We start from the raw sequence: 17,018 nt of genomic DNA, 5'->3' as shown, positions 1-17,018 counted from the left end.
AATCAATATTTTATTTTAAATATTGTAAATCAGAATATTAAATACAAAAATGACCCAAGCCTTATCAATTAATAATATTATATAGAACTAAACATTAATCCATTTAATAATTAGGATTTTCGAAAACGTGGGGGTAGTAGCAGTAGATGGATCTACCAATAACAAAGAATGACGTCATGTACATCCATGGCAACTTCTCCCCCACGTGCCAGCGAAATTTTTTGGGCGATTGATTCGCAATGAATGGTGGGTAATGAAGGTGTAGCAAAGATGGCGGACGGCGGTCAACAGAAATCTGCTCTCGTAAGAAGACATGAACAGTTACAACGATGGAAAGGATCTGAATTAGATAAAGAACCTGCAATTAATCCTAAGAAAACTACAAAAGTAAAGTTTGATAAAGGTTGTGTGTTTTTGGCATCATGTGCAAGTGGAGATCAAAAAGAAGTGAAGGCTATGCTGGACTCTGGGACCGACATAAACTATGCAAACATCGATGGATTGACGGCAATTCACCAGGTAATTTAGCGCCCTCTATACATTATTTAATTAATATTTTTTGTCAAAAATAGCTATTTAGAATTAATTGTAAACGTATTATTATATACCAATGTGCATATTATACATATAGAATACATACTGCATGGAAATATAGCATTTTTGGGGCTAACAAGACTATTTTAAGCCCATTCCATTATCTCCAGAGCAGGACCTCCCACACAAAGTTTTAAGCACTTCTCAGTACATACTCATCACTAGACAGCTTGCTTAACACACAAACCCACAACAACACATAGCCTAGGCCTACCTCCATTTAGCCAAACATACATGTCTACTCACAAATTGTTGAGGGAAGAGATGATGATAGAAATTAACCATTATTAACTGAAATAGATTAAGATTTTTAATTACAGTAACATCCCCTTTCTTGGAGGCCTGGGTCTGTCCAGATTAAGATCAAGGTCAAGTCTAAAAGGGAAGGCTAAGTAATGTAATGAGTGTTGAGTATTAAAGCTCACTGAATCGAATGTCGCTGGGTTTTATCTGGACTTTTTTATAGTAATCTCATGTTTTACCACATTATTTTTGTGTTATTTTGTGCTACTTTCTTGACTCGTTATATATTTTACTTGAATTTTTTATATAAGTAAATTAACAATTTCCGGATTTTTAAAATTCAAAATACATTAGTACCATATCCACATGCCTCAGGTCATGATGAACTTTATTTTGTTTGAGTCTGGATTGGATAAATTTTTTCATCTAAACAAAATATTCAATATGTTTTTTTCCTGAGTTTAGAAGTTACAAAAACTAAAATTATTCAATTATTCAAAATGAAGGCTAGAGGTTTAAAAAAAGCAAGCAAAGATGTTTTTTAATAATATAAAATACGACAAACTGTACTGGGGGATTGTGAGTGGGTGGTGAAAATTTAAACATTTCTGGCTACGGCTCTGATTTGGTCTAGTTTATTAGTAATTTCTTATTTTCACACAGCCTTTCTATAACCCATGTTGAGAACAGCAACATGAGATACTTTGATCCCACATGCAAAGAAAACAATAACTTTCTCTTTTGTCTACAATTTCTCATTAAACAATGTAAATTTTACAGTTTCACTTTTATTATATTAAATATCCTGTAACATTGTACAGCATATAAGTATTTCAACTTTGTCATTACCTATGTTTCACACACATTGAACGAATAAACGAATCAGCATGTTAGTTGAAAATAATTGTTGTAGGCTACGAAGTATGTTTGTAACAATGAGCTTACACTATAGACTAGCGTCATCCCAAATCTCTATTTTATTCTACATGGACTTTTTTTATTTAGTGAAAATAGAAAAATAAATCGAATTGTGGGTGGAGTGATCTAGCTTAAAATTTCTTAAGTTTAATAACGTTAGTTTTATCCCATTTTGACAGATCATTTCTCATACTAGAACCATCTACCATTATTTAGTACCTACTGTACCTTGATATTGATGAGTAATAACCTCAGATAGACAAGTAAAAGCAACATTTGGCAGGTTATACCACTACCTCCTGTCTTGACAATGCATCTCATTCAAATGTTTATACTATCCCAGCTATTATGGGTTCATATCTGTTGTTAAGGTTTTCCTACAGCCGGATTTAATGGTTTTTTCACTTATAAGTAGCCTCAGGAATTGTGCCATGCGTAATCTGGATAGTTAATAATTAAGCATTCACTTTTGATTGTGTAGTGTACCTTCCCCCATCATCCCAGTCAGGCCATGAATTATGGTTCTCTCCTTTTTCACCATAATTATAAGTTTTGTGTGCTATTTGTTTCTATAATTTAGGATTTTATATTAAATAATTATTCAATATGCTTACTTTTAATTTCATGGTCAATCAGTTGGAATCACATCAATTATCATTAAAGCATGACTTTATAAAAAGAAAATTAATATTTCTTCAAAGGGTGTGTAATGTAGATGAAAAATTATATGATATATCATTTTTGGTGCGACAGTGGTCCCCCGCCTTCTTTGACCACTCCTTGGCACACTCAAAGTCCATATACTGTCCAACTAATAATAATAATAATATATACGAATTTGTAAAGCGCCAATTCCAGCAACAATTAGTGATCAAAGGCGCTGTGGACTTAGATGTTACATCTTTTCAACAACATTCTTCTCCCCTAAGGGTCACATCGTGTCATCGGCAGCCAACTACGGCGCCATTACGTCTGTCCATGACAGTGTGTATGAACTAGTACACCGGGGTAACCCCCTACTCGTCTCGAAAGATGTACTAGGTTCTTTAAAGTGCACATGAGCCAGATGTACACTGGACCTACGGTTTATAGTCCTTATCCGAGAAGACTTGTTCTACCACCAGAACCATGGAGCGAGTGAGTCTCGAACACTTGCCGATGTTATGGCTATGGATTACGGTTCCACTGTCTTAAATTGTTAAATGAACATAATAACACAATGTCTGAAATTTGTACTCATTGTTGTACTTATTAGAATATACATTTTTTTTCTCACAGGCTGTAATAGATGAAAAATTAGATATGGTAGAATTTTTAATTGAAAATGGTGCTGATTTAGAAGCAAAAGATAATGAAGGCTGGACTGCATTGCATGCTAGTGCTTCTTGTGGGTTTTTGGAAATTACAAAGTAAGTTGTATCTCTCTTTATCTTAATCCATTTCAGGGAAATGAGATTTGTTCTTTTCTTGAAAATTCACCATGTGCTTTATGTTATGTTAAACTAATAATTCTAATTGGTACATATACAGTATTAATGGACCATTTTTAACCGTTGCTTTTTCCTAGCTAAATTCCAGAAAATACTACGATGATGAAAATAAATGATAAAATATGGCAGCCGTTATCTATAAAGAAAAATAAAGACAAATTATTTGGAGTTAAAATTTAATGTAAAAAAGAAATTGTTGGGAAATAAATAAAAACATTTAATTAAAATTGAAACTATTAGTAATTAGGCCTACAGAAAGGCTACCAAAATTAAAAATCAATTAAATTATAAAATAGTGAGAACAAATATAATAAATAAAAGAACAACATTTGTGTATGTACTAAAAAAAACAAAATGTTTGATTGTAGATATTTAGTAGACAATGGAGGTAATTTATCAGCTGTAAATAGTGAAGGTGAAATTCCATTAGATTTAGCAGAAGAAGATGAAATAGAAGAATATCTGCAAGAAGAGATTGAACGACAAGGTAAATCATTCACTTCACTCTCTTTTCTGACAATCATGAAATAAATTCTAATACTAGTATATACATGGACAAATTTCATTTGAAAAGTTTGATTTTAGCAATAATTGATAAGATAAGAAACATTGTTTTAGAACATTTTTTGCTACACTAATTTATGAATGTGTAGCAGTACGTTTTTTGCAGTATTTCGCTACACTACATACAGTACACTTGCAAAAATGTTCCCTGTTGTGGAAAAGGCAAGTCCATATTCTGCGAATTACATTTTAACCATTCAGCTAAATAAAATAAACAGGAAAGTTATTGGTCATTGAACAAAATTATAATATAAACAATTGAATTTGAGAGATTTATTTTACTACAGTACTAAGTACTGACTAAGGTGTAAAGATTGTTGGGAACAATAGATTTTATTATATAAATGCCCACAAGTATTTACTTTTATAATAAAGAATACTATTCCCAAATATGTTAGTGTTGATCAAGGTCGGAATCTGAAGCTGGTAAATCCATATAGCCTGCGAACTTTGTATGTAGGAAGGATAACAAAGAAAGTATACAAACTTACAATTACGCTTTAGATTTGAATATTGATAAAGTAGAAAGATATGTCAGTTATTAAATCTATAAAAGCATCAACAAAAGTTTAGCTGATCACTGAGGATTATACAATTGTAGGCAATGAACAGGTAGTCCATACACAGCCATTTTGAATGAAGAGTGTAGAGCTTTTTAGATTATAGTTACATATGGTTTTTATTCAAATAGAATACTGCAGAGTGAAAGATGCTGACAAAATCTCTAATGGTTTCTACTCTATAAATAACATTTTTACTTTTTGCTGGCCTTACTGATGTCTTAGGGCGAGACTTTAATAAATATACATACTTTGATAAAGAATGTGGGAAATAAGTTTTAGAAATGGAGCCTTCTAATTGTCAATCTATTTAATAAGACTTAACAAAGAACTTGTTTCCACCTACCTACCCTCGAGTCCTTCCATTCAAAATGTACAACTTGACAGCAACCAATCATTTTAACACCACATTTCCTTAATTTAAAAGGAGTATGCAATATAAAAAATAGAATTTTACTTTGATATTGGAAATGGTTAGCATAAAAAAATGTTTTTAAACAAGTAAGCAGACAAGAGTGTATTAATTAAATGCTTGTCAGTATTTTAATTAGATGACATTAATTAAATCAGCAGTCCATTTGCTGTCTCACATCTGTTGACTGTCATCTTTCATCGTACTATCGCGCCATATCATGCAGAACTTTACGTTATCAATCATTAAGCTTATTGATGTCTCATTATTTCTGATATTGCCTACTACTGTGATGTCTGGGGTATATGCAGAGGAGGTACAGGGGTTATTATCTAGTGTTTTCTCCCACACTAAGTTGTTTTTGTTATTTTAAATATTGTAGCCCTGCATAGTTGCAGTTGGTAACTCTGAACTATTGGACCCATCTGAAGACTTTCTTTTCCAACAAGATTTTTTTTTTAAACAATTTTGCTATTTCCTGTTCCACTTCAATATACATCGCGATTACATTTATTCTGATAATATAAGAAAATATAATTAAATTATTGTCATAGTTGTGTCAACAGATCCCTTTCTAACATCAATGTAACATTGTTCAAACATAGTTATTGTACATGGTTTTAAAACTAACTATTGAAGTACAGTTTAACCCCTGACATACCTACAGTACATACTGTACAGGCTGAGTGACTAAATAGTGTGGAGTTTCAAAATCAAGGTTAAGCGAGTTTTCAGAGAATTACACCATGTTGTAATAGCAGTTAGAACTTTTATGATTATTCCTCCATGATAATACATTAAGCTTACAGTATATAAGAGTAAGTAGTATATTTAATAGGCAAACAAAATTGACTAGTTGTTGAGTTTGAATTTTCTATGTGTATTTAAGTACAGTACTGTAAATGCATTATGGAGTGAGATATACAGTAGTATGTGAAAGTAAGCGTTAAATAACAATTGTTGTTTACTCATTTACAGTCTACATCCAAATGAATGTTAATATTTTTCATTTTTAGGGCTTGATGTAGAAGCAGCACGAAAAGACGAAGAAAGAAAAATTATAGAAGATGCCAACCAGTGGCTCAACTCCAAAAGTATAAAAGATAAACCACATCCAAAAACTGGTGCCACAGCCATACATGTTTCATCAGCAAAGGGCTATGTCAAAGCATTAAGGTAAACACACCATTCGGCACACAATAGATTGGTTAATACTTCCTCTGGCACTCCCAAGCTCCCCTTTGATACCACAGGTCATGAATAAGGGCATACCAGTCCGAACATTTACTCTAACTTCTAAAGACTGCGAAATATGTAGATTACAATACTAAAAGAAAACTGTTAATACATTGACTACCCAGCAGTTTTATCAAAATGCTTACATCGGTAGCTATATTACCTTTTTTGTTTTGTAAGTCAATGTCTCTAAGGGCATTCACCTCATGATAGCCTATAACATGCTTACCTGTGTAACATCATGACTAACTTGTTCACAGTTATCACCAGCTCAAGTGATTGTAAGTCTTTCATCTCTTGTCGGTTTCATTGCAGAAAGCGATCTTATCATGTCATAATATTCGGAATTAAGTATCTGTGCTTTTATTCGACAGATATGCCTGTAAATTTTGTAAACAGTTATTTTATCAATCAGTATTAAAACTAGAAAGCATTTACAAAAACATCTTCCTTATGTACTCAGATAGCTTGATTCACATACTTTAGAGTATAAACTCTCAATACATCAAACTTTAAATGGTATTAGAATAAAAGGTGAAATATACTACTTACTGTAGTAAACACAGTGTTTTGGAAGTTAAATATTTAAAACCAATCAGTTTTATTCAATGTATATTATCTTGTTTGATGTGCCACTTGAAACATTTTTAAAAGTTGTTGAACATGAATCAAGTAATTGCTTGTTGTTGACTTAGTGTAGGTATATGGTACTAAAATACTGTATACACATAAAATCTACTTATTTTTATAATCTAAAAATATCAATAAAATATTTTATGATTGCATTCAAACAAAATTGATATTCAGACATCTGTTCACTAGATTGAATACATTTTGTTTTGTAGTTTATTATTGCAAGCAGGCATGGATATTAATAGTCAAGATATTGATGGTTGGACGCCATTCCACGCAGCATCTCATTGGGCGCAAAAAGAATCAGCTGAACTACTTGTTGAAAAAATGTGTGATATGAATGCCAGAAATAAATTAGTAAGTCAGGACTTTATTAAGACTGTTTTATAATTATTCATTATTATGGGGATTGATTGATTGCAGAAGTTTTAACATTATTGCTTTATTTCTGACAGGGTCAAACAGCTTTTGATTTAGCAGATGAAGAAATGGGAAAATATTTAGAGGAACTTAAGAAAAAACAAGCTTCAGTAAGTAATTTGTATTTGACTAATTGTAACTGATAACCTTCTAGATTGTACCCTCCCTCTGCCCTTTCCCACTCTGCTTAGTCCCAGAGGCAACTAACAGCCTGTTATTATTATTATAATAGTGGTACAGTCAATTTTCTCAAAACCAGACATCTCTGAGCTCATTCTCAAAATGACTTGGTATGACTGAATTTTGGACTTAATAATTGCTGGTGTAGAAAAAGTTGACTGTAGTCAGTTGGATTTGTTAGTGCTTTCCGTTTTAAAACCACAACTCCTGTAGTTTAAATGTTCTAGTACTTGTTTAATGTTGGAAAAAGTGGACTATTTTAGCAGTATTTTGGGCCTCATACACTCAGACTGCCAACTTTTACTTCTATAACAGATGAAACCAAACAGTACAAGTATCACACCAAGAATAGAATCCAAACAACCTCAACTAAAACGCAGGTCATCAGTATCTAGAATGAGTGTACAAGAACGCAACCAATCGTTACACAATGACATGCAAAGGGAACGAGAAGCCCTCAAAGAAAAAATACATGGTCAGGAAAAAGAAGTAAGCTTAGATGACCTTTGGTAATACCTTGCGGTTGGTTCATCAAGATGGCAATCAAGATTCTATAGTAATTTCTTGTCTTCCACACATCCAATGTTTTTTTAACTAGTGTAATTGTTTCATATGTTGGTGCAGTGTTTGGACACCTGTTATTATTACTGCATGGGTGTGTGTTGTTAAGAAACCTTTACTGCTTTCAAAACCTAGTGCTCGTCAATTTATTGATTATTTACTAAAAAAGACCTTTTTGAAAAAACAAAGCCATCTTTGAAAAAGTCCCTGAAAATAAACCAAAAATAAAATTATATAATTGATTAATAATGTGATATTTTCAAATTTACAATATGTTCACATGTAATGGATAAATTGAAAACTATGAAAGTATTTTTGCTGTAATTTACAGCAGAAGAAGACATATGATTCATCATGCTCCAGTGAAAGCGAAGCTAGCTCTGATGAGGATGAGAAGGAAAATACAACTAAAAAAACAGGGGCCTCTGCACCATCCAGAATATCAATGAAAAAAGAGGTAAACAACACATTCCATAGGTTTCATTTTGGGAAAATTAAACACTCTTGTATACAGAATACAAAGCTTCCAGATTTATGATTTAATGTTTTATCATTTAAGTAAATCTTTAAATTTAAATATAATTTATAATTGGATGCATTGGAAGCTGTTTTAACAACACTACGCTATGCTTTCCTTTTAAATGATTTCTGCTACTAACAGTGCTTCAATTGTACATATATATCTCAAATTTTGAAAAATGTTCAAATTGTAACCCACAGTTGTGTAAGATATATACACATGGTATTATGTATGCAGTTTACAAATGTGTTGTTAGTTGCGCTCCCAATCCATCCTTTTATATATTCTATTTCTTCCTATTAATTCTATTCTTTCCTCTTTTTGCTTATTTCTTCTTTAACTCTCTGTTTCATTTCTTTTATTTGTTTTGTCTGTACGTCAATCTGGAGAACAAGGTGGAAACATTATGTCATTATTTTATATTATGTATCTAATTTTTACAGTGTAATTATAACTACTGTAGTTTTCTTGGTGTATTATAAGTCTGATTGTTCCCTGCAGTTTCTAAAAGGCAGTAAAAGAGGGGAAACAGCTTTCCCAGGTTTTAAATAGGTAGGTAGGTGAAGCTGCTGACACTGCTGCTTTGTTCAACTACTCAATCAGTGCTGTTTGCAGTGTCTTATTGGCCTTCTTGCTTAGTTGCATCTATCATTAAAATATATTGGAATCTCTCTTCTTTACAACACTAAAGGAGAAATGACAATTTAAGTTGCCCAAATCAATACTAAGTTTCTAAGCAGCTTCCTGTGAGATGTATGCATGTGTGTAGCGTACAGTAACACTCTGAAGCATGGCCTAATAAACACGCCTTATTATGTGCACGCAGAACCTAGCAAAAAAACACAGCACATATTCTTACAACAAATTTAGGCCTAGTCGCATTAAAGTGTGTTTATTTTAGAGCGTATCATATTTTGCCCATTAATCTCGTTGGCCCAAATACATAGCACATTGAACTACTGAATTCTACATTTTATGGCAAAGGTATTTATCATCTTTAGTTTAATTACCTACAATCTTGGCCTAACTGAACACATTACGTTGGATTAAGTACACATAATGTTGCAGCTAAGTAATAAAGGCTTGAAGTATTAAAATTACTATAATAAAATTTACAATATTCCTGAGATGCTCCTAAAGAATTCTTGTATGAGTCTGAACAATTCCTGTGTGGGTTTAAACCGTTCTTTTGAGTTTATATGCCTTCTGCTCAGACAGTTTGAACTTATGATTTTTTAGTTTAATATAATTATTGAGTTTAATATAATTATTGTGACTAAACTCTTTGGTTTCTTAACCTTTACAATTAAAGTGGCTTATAACTAGTGAATGATGTTGTCCCATTTACACCACTTAACACAAACCCATCCTAAGTTTGGTTGCTCTGTATGTGTCAGTCTGAGGCAAATTTTTAAGATGGTTTTTTTTGTTTGCAGTTAAATTTTGACCAAATTGGATACTGTTTGTCCCTCAGATATATGTTTCATTGTTTGTGTTACATTTAAGTGAAACCTGTACAGTCTGTTGAATCAGTATCTCTTCCTTTACCTTTAGCCTACTTGTCAGTATCCTCCTTGTGTTTCCTGTGCTTATCAACTCTATCTTATTATTGATCAATTATATATTATATAAAAAAATAGTCATTCTTGCTACAAATGATGTTGTTATAGGTTATATATCAACTGAATATAAAGTTCTCTATTAAATCTTTATCTTTATTTAATAGCTATTATTCTCTATTGAATACCACTATCAGTATCTATTTAATAGGTAGTTCTCTATTAAATACCACTACAGTATCTATTTAGTAGGTATTTCTTCTATTGAACTATCTATTATCTCTCTTTTATTGTGCACTCCTTTTTCTTCAACAGGATGAAACACAGACCAATATATTTCTAACTGTCTTTCATTTTCTCCTACTTAGAATTGGGTTTATTTTTCTCTTTATTGTGCAAGTACTTTGCATTACATTGTTTTATTGTCTTTTATTTAGGATATTGATTTATGATGGATTTGTTTCCTTTTGTATAAAATAGTATATTATCTATCTGTATTTATCATAAAAGATTATATTAAGTTATTGTTTATTTTCTATTGGTTTATATTCTGTTTACTCTCAGTTTTGTACTGTTTTGTTTTTATTGATCATCCTCCAATAGAAAGCAAGGATTAGCATTACAATTAATTTCTATTACATCACTATTATATTAATTTCTATATTATATTTGTATGTAGATGAATTATGTATTTAATTACATAACACTGTACATGTTTGGTTTCTATCTATTCAAATTTACTTTTGGTTTAGTAGGATTGCAATGACAATGTATACCTTTTAATTATATACATTGATTTTTGTATTTCATTATACGATGCATATGTTGGTATATTTTACTTGTTTAATCTTATGTTTCTTTTATCCCTACTTGCTATAATCTGATATTCTTTTACTATTCTTTATTTCTTATCTTCTCTTCTCCCTTTTACAGTTTATATATTGTCTTCTATGTCAGCTTTGGGTAACTTCAACACAATATAAATATTAATATTTATTCGATCATTAATAAATATTTACCGGGAGTGAGAATAGGCTGTAAAAGCCCAAAACGATTCTGTACTCAAACAAACAGTAAAATTGCTTTTGAAATAAATTACAAACAACAACAAAATAACTAAGTTAACGTAAAACCAAATCAAAAGATATATAATACTATTTAAAAAAAATATTTGTTATACTTTTAAATTAAGTAAAATTACACATTGAATTATCTTTAAAAAATACATTCAATATAATACAATGGACAACTTTTTAAAACATTTAGATGGTCATGATTACAGTATATCTACTTCCCAATTTTTAAGGTTCCTGGATTTACACCAAAACCATTGCAAAAACAAGAATCTAAGGACGACGTACCTCCATGGAGACAGGGTCTAACAAAAACTGGTAGCTCAAGTGCAGTAACAGAAACAAAGAAGAACGACGATCTAGACAGGGTACGACGATCCGCTTCAACGCCTCGTATTGTTGGAGAGGATCGCAAAGAGAAGGTTTGTCAAACATGTGACCAAAAAAATGTGATGTGCCCATATATGGACATGATGATGTCATATCACTACCATATTTGGGCATATCAGTTTCATATTTAGACATATCCCTTTTTTTGTCAAACTAGTTTGATAGTGTAGACAGAGCTTAAAAATGTGACTTGAAATTTGTCTTGCTTGTCACAGATAACAATATAAAAACATGATGAAATAAAACAATAACATCAAATATAAAAGGGAGTAAAAATACTGACATTGTAAAATTAAAATATCATTAATAAATTCTTAATTAATAATCACATAGTAACATGCAGCTTATAGACATTACATTGGAGACTTGATAATTGTTAATTTGGTACATTTTGTATTATGTAGGATGAATCAAGTAAGAATATAAGTATTGGATTGGACCGAAGGGGCAAAGTTGGATCACAGAGTACTTCTGCTATTATAGATAAATCTAAAACGGATGAAAAGGGTGTAAGGTAAGTTTATACTCACTGAAATCAGTACTTAAAATCCTAATTCTACCGACCCCATACTGATCTAACATTAATTTTAGTTGTTACGTAAGTAATGTGAAAAATAGAACACTAATAAACTATAACATCATATTTTTATCTGAAATATACAGGAAAATAAAGAATAAAAACTGATATTTGTTGAGAGATAATATGTTTTAGTTGCTGTGGTTTAATTGTACATTATGCTGTGTGTAGAATATATTTAGTTTAGTGTTGCAGTATTTAATGTTTATATTATTGCAGGCTTTTGATTACTAAATTTGTTAACTATTACTAAGGTGAAAGGTCAAATTCTAATTTTTAGTAGATATAATTATTTGGTGTTATTTTATTAATTATTCTTAACTGAACAACAAAAAACGTATTTATCCCAACTGTATATATATATATATATCTTGCTTTTGTGCTTAGCTTTTGTTTTGTATAATCGCATGTATCGTTTTTCCGTTCCATTCAACTCTAATCACAGAGATTATGACATCCTAAATCGACCTGGTCTGTATACACGGCGTCGGTACACTGATTACACAAACTCCAATCCAGAACAAGATCGCTACAAGTACCGTAGCGCCACTGCTCCAACTAATTCGCCCATCATCGAATCTAAATCGACGTCGTCTTCAACTACAACGATCTCAACTCCTTTTACCACGGCCACTACCACAATTACTACATCTCCCAGAAGGTAATGTCAACAGATATTTCCAATTAAAATTGTCCCAGGAAAACTTTCTACCAGTTTTTGTGTGTGTGTGTTTAATGATTTGTATTTTCATACATTTTTTTGTAATTTAAAAGGTAATGGTTGCTGTGTTAATGTTGTGCTTTGCTTTCATAGTATTATTCATTTACATTATTCTACACATAAGTACTTTTAAAGTTTCTTTTTTCTGTGACACTAATTATAAAAATGAATGACTTTACAGTATTCATTTTTATCACTTTCCATTCAATTGGGTATAAGTAAACATACTGGTTACTACATCATTGCCACCATGCAAAACATAAAAGTGCCTTAAACATTCATTCTGCTTTTTAATATGTTAATGCTATTTATTACCAAGACATTTTAAACTTGGTTGGGATTTCTCTTGGTAATAGTAACATTAATGCAATGCTGCATATTTTAGAGAACGAAAGTTGTATGTTAACATTATTGTGATGATGTGCAGCAGTAGAGTTATTAGTAAAGGAGCTTATGAAATTGAGATCTGAAATGCCATATTAGGTAATATATACTCACAAATAAGCATTAAAAAATCATTTTATAATCACCAAAACACTTGTACAGTAAGAGACAATTGAACCTATGCCATTCAAGCATTTGTAATTGTATTAATGTGATGTTTATTAATATCATGCAAACTAAAGTAATTTAGCTCAAAATGCAAAGCTACCCTTCTGTAGTCTGCAATAGCCCAGTCCTGTGGCTATAACCCACTTGTATTACTTAGCATATTTAATCTTCAGGACGTACATGTTACCTGGGATAACCCACCTGTATTAATTAGCATATTTAATCTCCAGAATGTACATGTTACCTGGGATAACCCACCTGTATTAATTAGCATATTTAATCTTCAGGACGTACATGTTACCTGGAAAAGAAGAAGAACCTGAGACGACAAGACGTGCAAGAGCGCGTAAGGAACGATCATCAAGAAGGTCCACACAGGGTGTGACAGCTGAGGATCTTGAAGGGGCTGAGAAATATGCTGGAATACAACGCAACAGTACAGATTCACAAAAGAAAGAAATAGATAATAAGGTGTGTTTAGACTCTACACTTGGATTTAGACCACACATGGGTATAACCCTACATTTTGGTATATGTAGACACTTGGGTATAAGCTGTGGTATATGCCTACATTGGGATATAAGTCTACACTGGGATGTAAGCATACACTTTAGTACAAGCCCACATTGGAATATAGCCTACTATGCTGTAAGTCTATGGTATAAGCTCACACTAGAATATTAGCCAACACTGGCTTTGGTGTAAGCTCATCTCATACAAATGATCCATATGCAATTACTATACATTTATATTCCTACCCAATTTTACTAAGTTTGTTGAAATCCAAAATTCCAGGCTTGTACATCCAAAATGTCTCCTTATTAATATCATTGAAGTTGATTTTTGTCAGAAATATACAAACAATTATTACAATAATAAAAGAATAAACTTATTGACTGATTTTGTTTATTTTATTTTCAGGAATTACAAAAAGACAATAAAGTAGTAAGTATTCAAATGCAAACTATGTTGTCTTCAGCCTTTCTAGTCAAAGTACTGCATTCTTGTGTGTTTACCATTCACATCCGTCATGCAAAGTCCAAGCAGTATGTAGTTGCTTTCTTTTTCTGTCTTTTGTTTTTGCTTAAGCTATAATTGTTTATTTGTATGTGAAATGCAAACTTTTTTCAGGAGGTACCAAGACGAAAACATGGTGTTTTTACACACATAGATAACGTGAGTACACGCTTACATCTCGGCAACTTTTTTTTTGCTTGAATTATGTACAAAAAGATACTGTAAATTACAAAATAAGATGATCAGAAAAGAAATTCTAGTAATTCTTTAAAGTACCTCATTTCTAAGGTCCAAATACTGTCCAAAAATACCGTAGTTTACTCATCTCTGTGGATTGTAATTTACAGTATGTTTATATGCTTTTAGTTAACCTGATAGCTTTTGCATAATTCCTTCTGTGACAACAATTTACATCAAACAGACAAAAAGGTTTTTTTTTCAAGTCAATGAAAAAAGAAATTAAAAATGAAATGTTAAAGAATTTTAATGCTTTGTTCAGAGTTATAAATTACTGTTTTTAAATGACTACGCTAACACTGGTTCTGATGTAGATTGTTATCATAGACATGTATGTAGAGATCTACACTACTCTTTTTTTCTACATTATTTTATACATTATTTATCTTATGTTGTGTTATATTCAGTTGTTTCTGTCATATTCTTTCTGTAAGCTCCTAATGTATCATGTTATAATATATGATTGTTGTTTATTCATTTTTGTTAATCTTAACATTAATACTTACAATAAATAAAAAAAGTTAATCTTTACATTCATACTTATGTTAAATAACATACATTATGTTGCCATTCAAACATTAATATTTCAACAATATATATTTTAAGATTTTAGGTTGTTTATAATTTTTAGTACAGTTACACTAAATACTAATTTGTAGTGGAGCTTTAACTTGATGGTTAACATGCTTGCCTTCCAATCCCAAGCTCCAGGGTTCAATCCTGAGCTAGTGCCAGGGTTGTAACTCACGATTGTTTGTACTCCACTTGCTTACTTACAAAAAGTAGTTTAAGGATGATAAAGTTTATCCATCCAGTATTTAGCAAGTTACTTGCTGCTGTATGTGGATGAAAGCTTATCAGGTTTCTGATGGTATACTAATTATGTCTAGGCTCTATGCACAACTAATTTGCAACTACACAACTAGAATACAAATGTGTGCTGATCTAGATTAAGGCATGTTGATTACTAACTAACTAAAAATAACAAGAAAATAATGAGAGATAACAAATGTATTTTAAAGATACAATTGTCATATCTTAAAGGTGTTATAGTGTGTACTAACATTAACAAATCAGTAGCTTATTTTATAATACTGTAACTTAGTTTCTTAGCTTATTAATCATATAATGATGAGTTGCTACACTAATTCTGTGTAGGCTCTAAAACGATCCAACTTGAGCACAAACTAATCTAAAGAAACTGCAACTAAAGTACAAGTTTGTATGATAAGTGTGTACTTTAATGATACAGCATATCGGTTACTAATCCCTATAAATATATACATAATATGTTGCTGTTACACCACTTAAGTATAAGTTTAGTAAGTACTTAAGTGTAATGGTAATTTTTCTCTGAACTGAGCAGGAAGAACCAGTTACTGTGACAGCTAGGCTAAACAGAACAGCAGGTAGCAGTGGAGATGCCCCTGCTCCATCTACCATTCAAAGAAGTAGTCGTTATGGTTCCAGCTATACTAATGGCAGCAATAATAATGTTAAAGGTACAGTCCATATTGACAATATTCTAAAATAGTGGAGTCTCTATATCATAGACACATTAGGTGATACAGTCTCATATGTTACTCCTGTCTTATTTTGTCAATGTGCAGTGCATTTTGACTGTATTCTAAATCAATTGCTGTATCATAGCCATATTTGGTGTTACACTGTCACCATATGACTACTGTATGATAGGTCTTAACCTGACAAGCTTGGTGGATTTCCTATTACTAGGTCAATAACTTTATACTTTATTCATAAGATCCACTGATTGATTAACTAAATAATTAATCATTTTCATCTTATTTCTATTTTATTTACTAGATGCAGAAGCAGAAAATGAAGATTTTGCCTCTCAGCGTAAATCGGCGAGCGCAATAGCACGGCGGAAACAGAGAGCTAAAAGGAGAGGTACAGGTGTTATACGTTTGGAAGATGAGGTATGTCAATACAGACAAGCAAATGATTTATAATTATGATGATGCAATGAGGAGGGACAAAGAGTAACCAGGATGTTTATTGTACAATTATACAAACAAACAACAAAGTCTTGAACTACTTTAAATATATATCTGACATAACAAGAAAATGTGAAAGTATTGCTCTGTCTACACTATCAAACTAGTTTGACCGAAAAAGTGTGATATGCCCAAATATGGGTTTGATATGAAGTTTGACATAAAGTTTGACTTTGTAGACAGAGCTTAAGATGTGAAAGTATATTATAATGTATTGTTAAGGGGAAATTTATTTGATTTTATTCGGTTACAACACATAACATAAGATTACAAGACAATATAAATACAAACAATTTACAAGCAAATACATTAAATAAGAAACCAAGGATAACCCATAAAGTTGAGAGAAAAATTAACTTAATTCCAATGTGGTCCTTGTCTATTGGTCTTGGTTTCTAATTTAAAGATGTATTGTCCCTTGAAACACAAAAAAATGAAGGTCAAAATATTCTAAATTTAAATTGGCCATATCAAAGTAATATTAAAGTTATTCACTTTAAGTCGAAAATTCGAGCCAAAAACAACAATTTTACGTAATTAACA

At 31.4% G+C, this 17,018-nt stretch overlaps 2 protein-coding genes across 6 annotated transcripts in view; both read left to right on the top strand.

The window, feature by feature from the left end:
- The first annotated feature begins 254 nt into the window (after positions 1-254).
- The window catches only part of LOC144836175 (protein phosphatase 1 regulatory subunit 12A-like), a 31,175-nt gene continuing 14,411 nt past the window's right edge, over positions 255-17,018 (top strand). For 2 of the 5 annotated variants that reach the window (XM_078691415.1, XM_078691406.1), the window contains exons 1-16: positions 255-519; positions 3,034-3,164; positions 3,614-3,732; positions 5,798-5,957; positions 6,863-7,007; positions 7,106-7,180; positions 7,566-7,739; positions 8,143-8,268; positions 11,197-11,385; positions 11,758-11,867; positions 12,376-12,591; positions 13,491-13,674; positions 14,125-14,148; positions 14,335-14,379; positions 15,824-15,959; positions 16,282-16,397. In XM_078691415.1, the coding sequence (XP_078547541.1) occupies positions 271-519; positions 3,034-3,164; positions 3,614-3,732; positions 5,798-5,957; positions 6,863-7,007; positions 7,106-7,180; positions 7,566-7,739; positions 8,143-8,268; positions 11,197-11,385; positions 11,758-11,867; positions 12,376-12,591; positions 13,491-13,674; positions 14,125-14,148; positions 14,335-14,379; positions 15,824-15,959; positions 16,282-16,397 (2,199 nt within the window). In that variant the 5' untranslated portion in view covers positions 255-270. The remainder of the gene's footprint in view (positions 520-3,033; positions 3,165-3,613; positions 3,733-5,797; positions 5,958-6,862; positions 7,008-7,105; positions 7,181-7,565; positions 7,740-8,142; positions 8,269-11,196; positions 11,386-11,757; positions 11,868-12,375; positions 12,592-13,490; positions 13,675-14,124; positions 14,149-14,334; positions 14,380-15,823; positions 15,960-16,281; positions 16,398-17,018) is intronic. The other 3 variants (XM_078691439.1, XM_078691431.1, XM_078691424.1) reach the window with 2 other exon arrangements.
- LOC144836113 (low-density lipoprotein receptor-related protein 1-like) overlaps positions 2,748-17,018 on the top strand; it is an 89,255-nt gene continuing 74,984 nt past the window's right edge. Inside the window, exon 1 of the mRNA XM_078691311.1 lies at positions 2,748-2,763. The gene's annotated coding sequence lies outside the window, so the exon portion shown is untranslated. The remainder of the gene's footprint in view (positions 2,764-17,018) is intronic.

Source organism: Antedon bifida, chromosome 1 (genome assembly GCF_963402885.1).
Source record: "Antedon bifida chromosome 1, ecAntBifi1.1, whole genome shotgun sequence".
In the NCBI taxonomy this organism is placed as follows: Eukaryota; Metazoa; Echinodermata; class Crinoidea; order Comatulida; family Antedonidae; genus Antedon; species Antedon bifida.
This window is presented reverse-complemented; position numbering and strand designations above follow the sequence as displayed.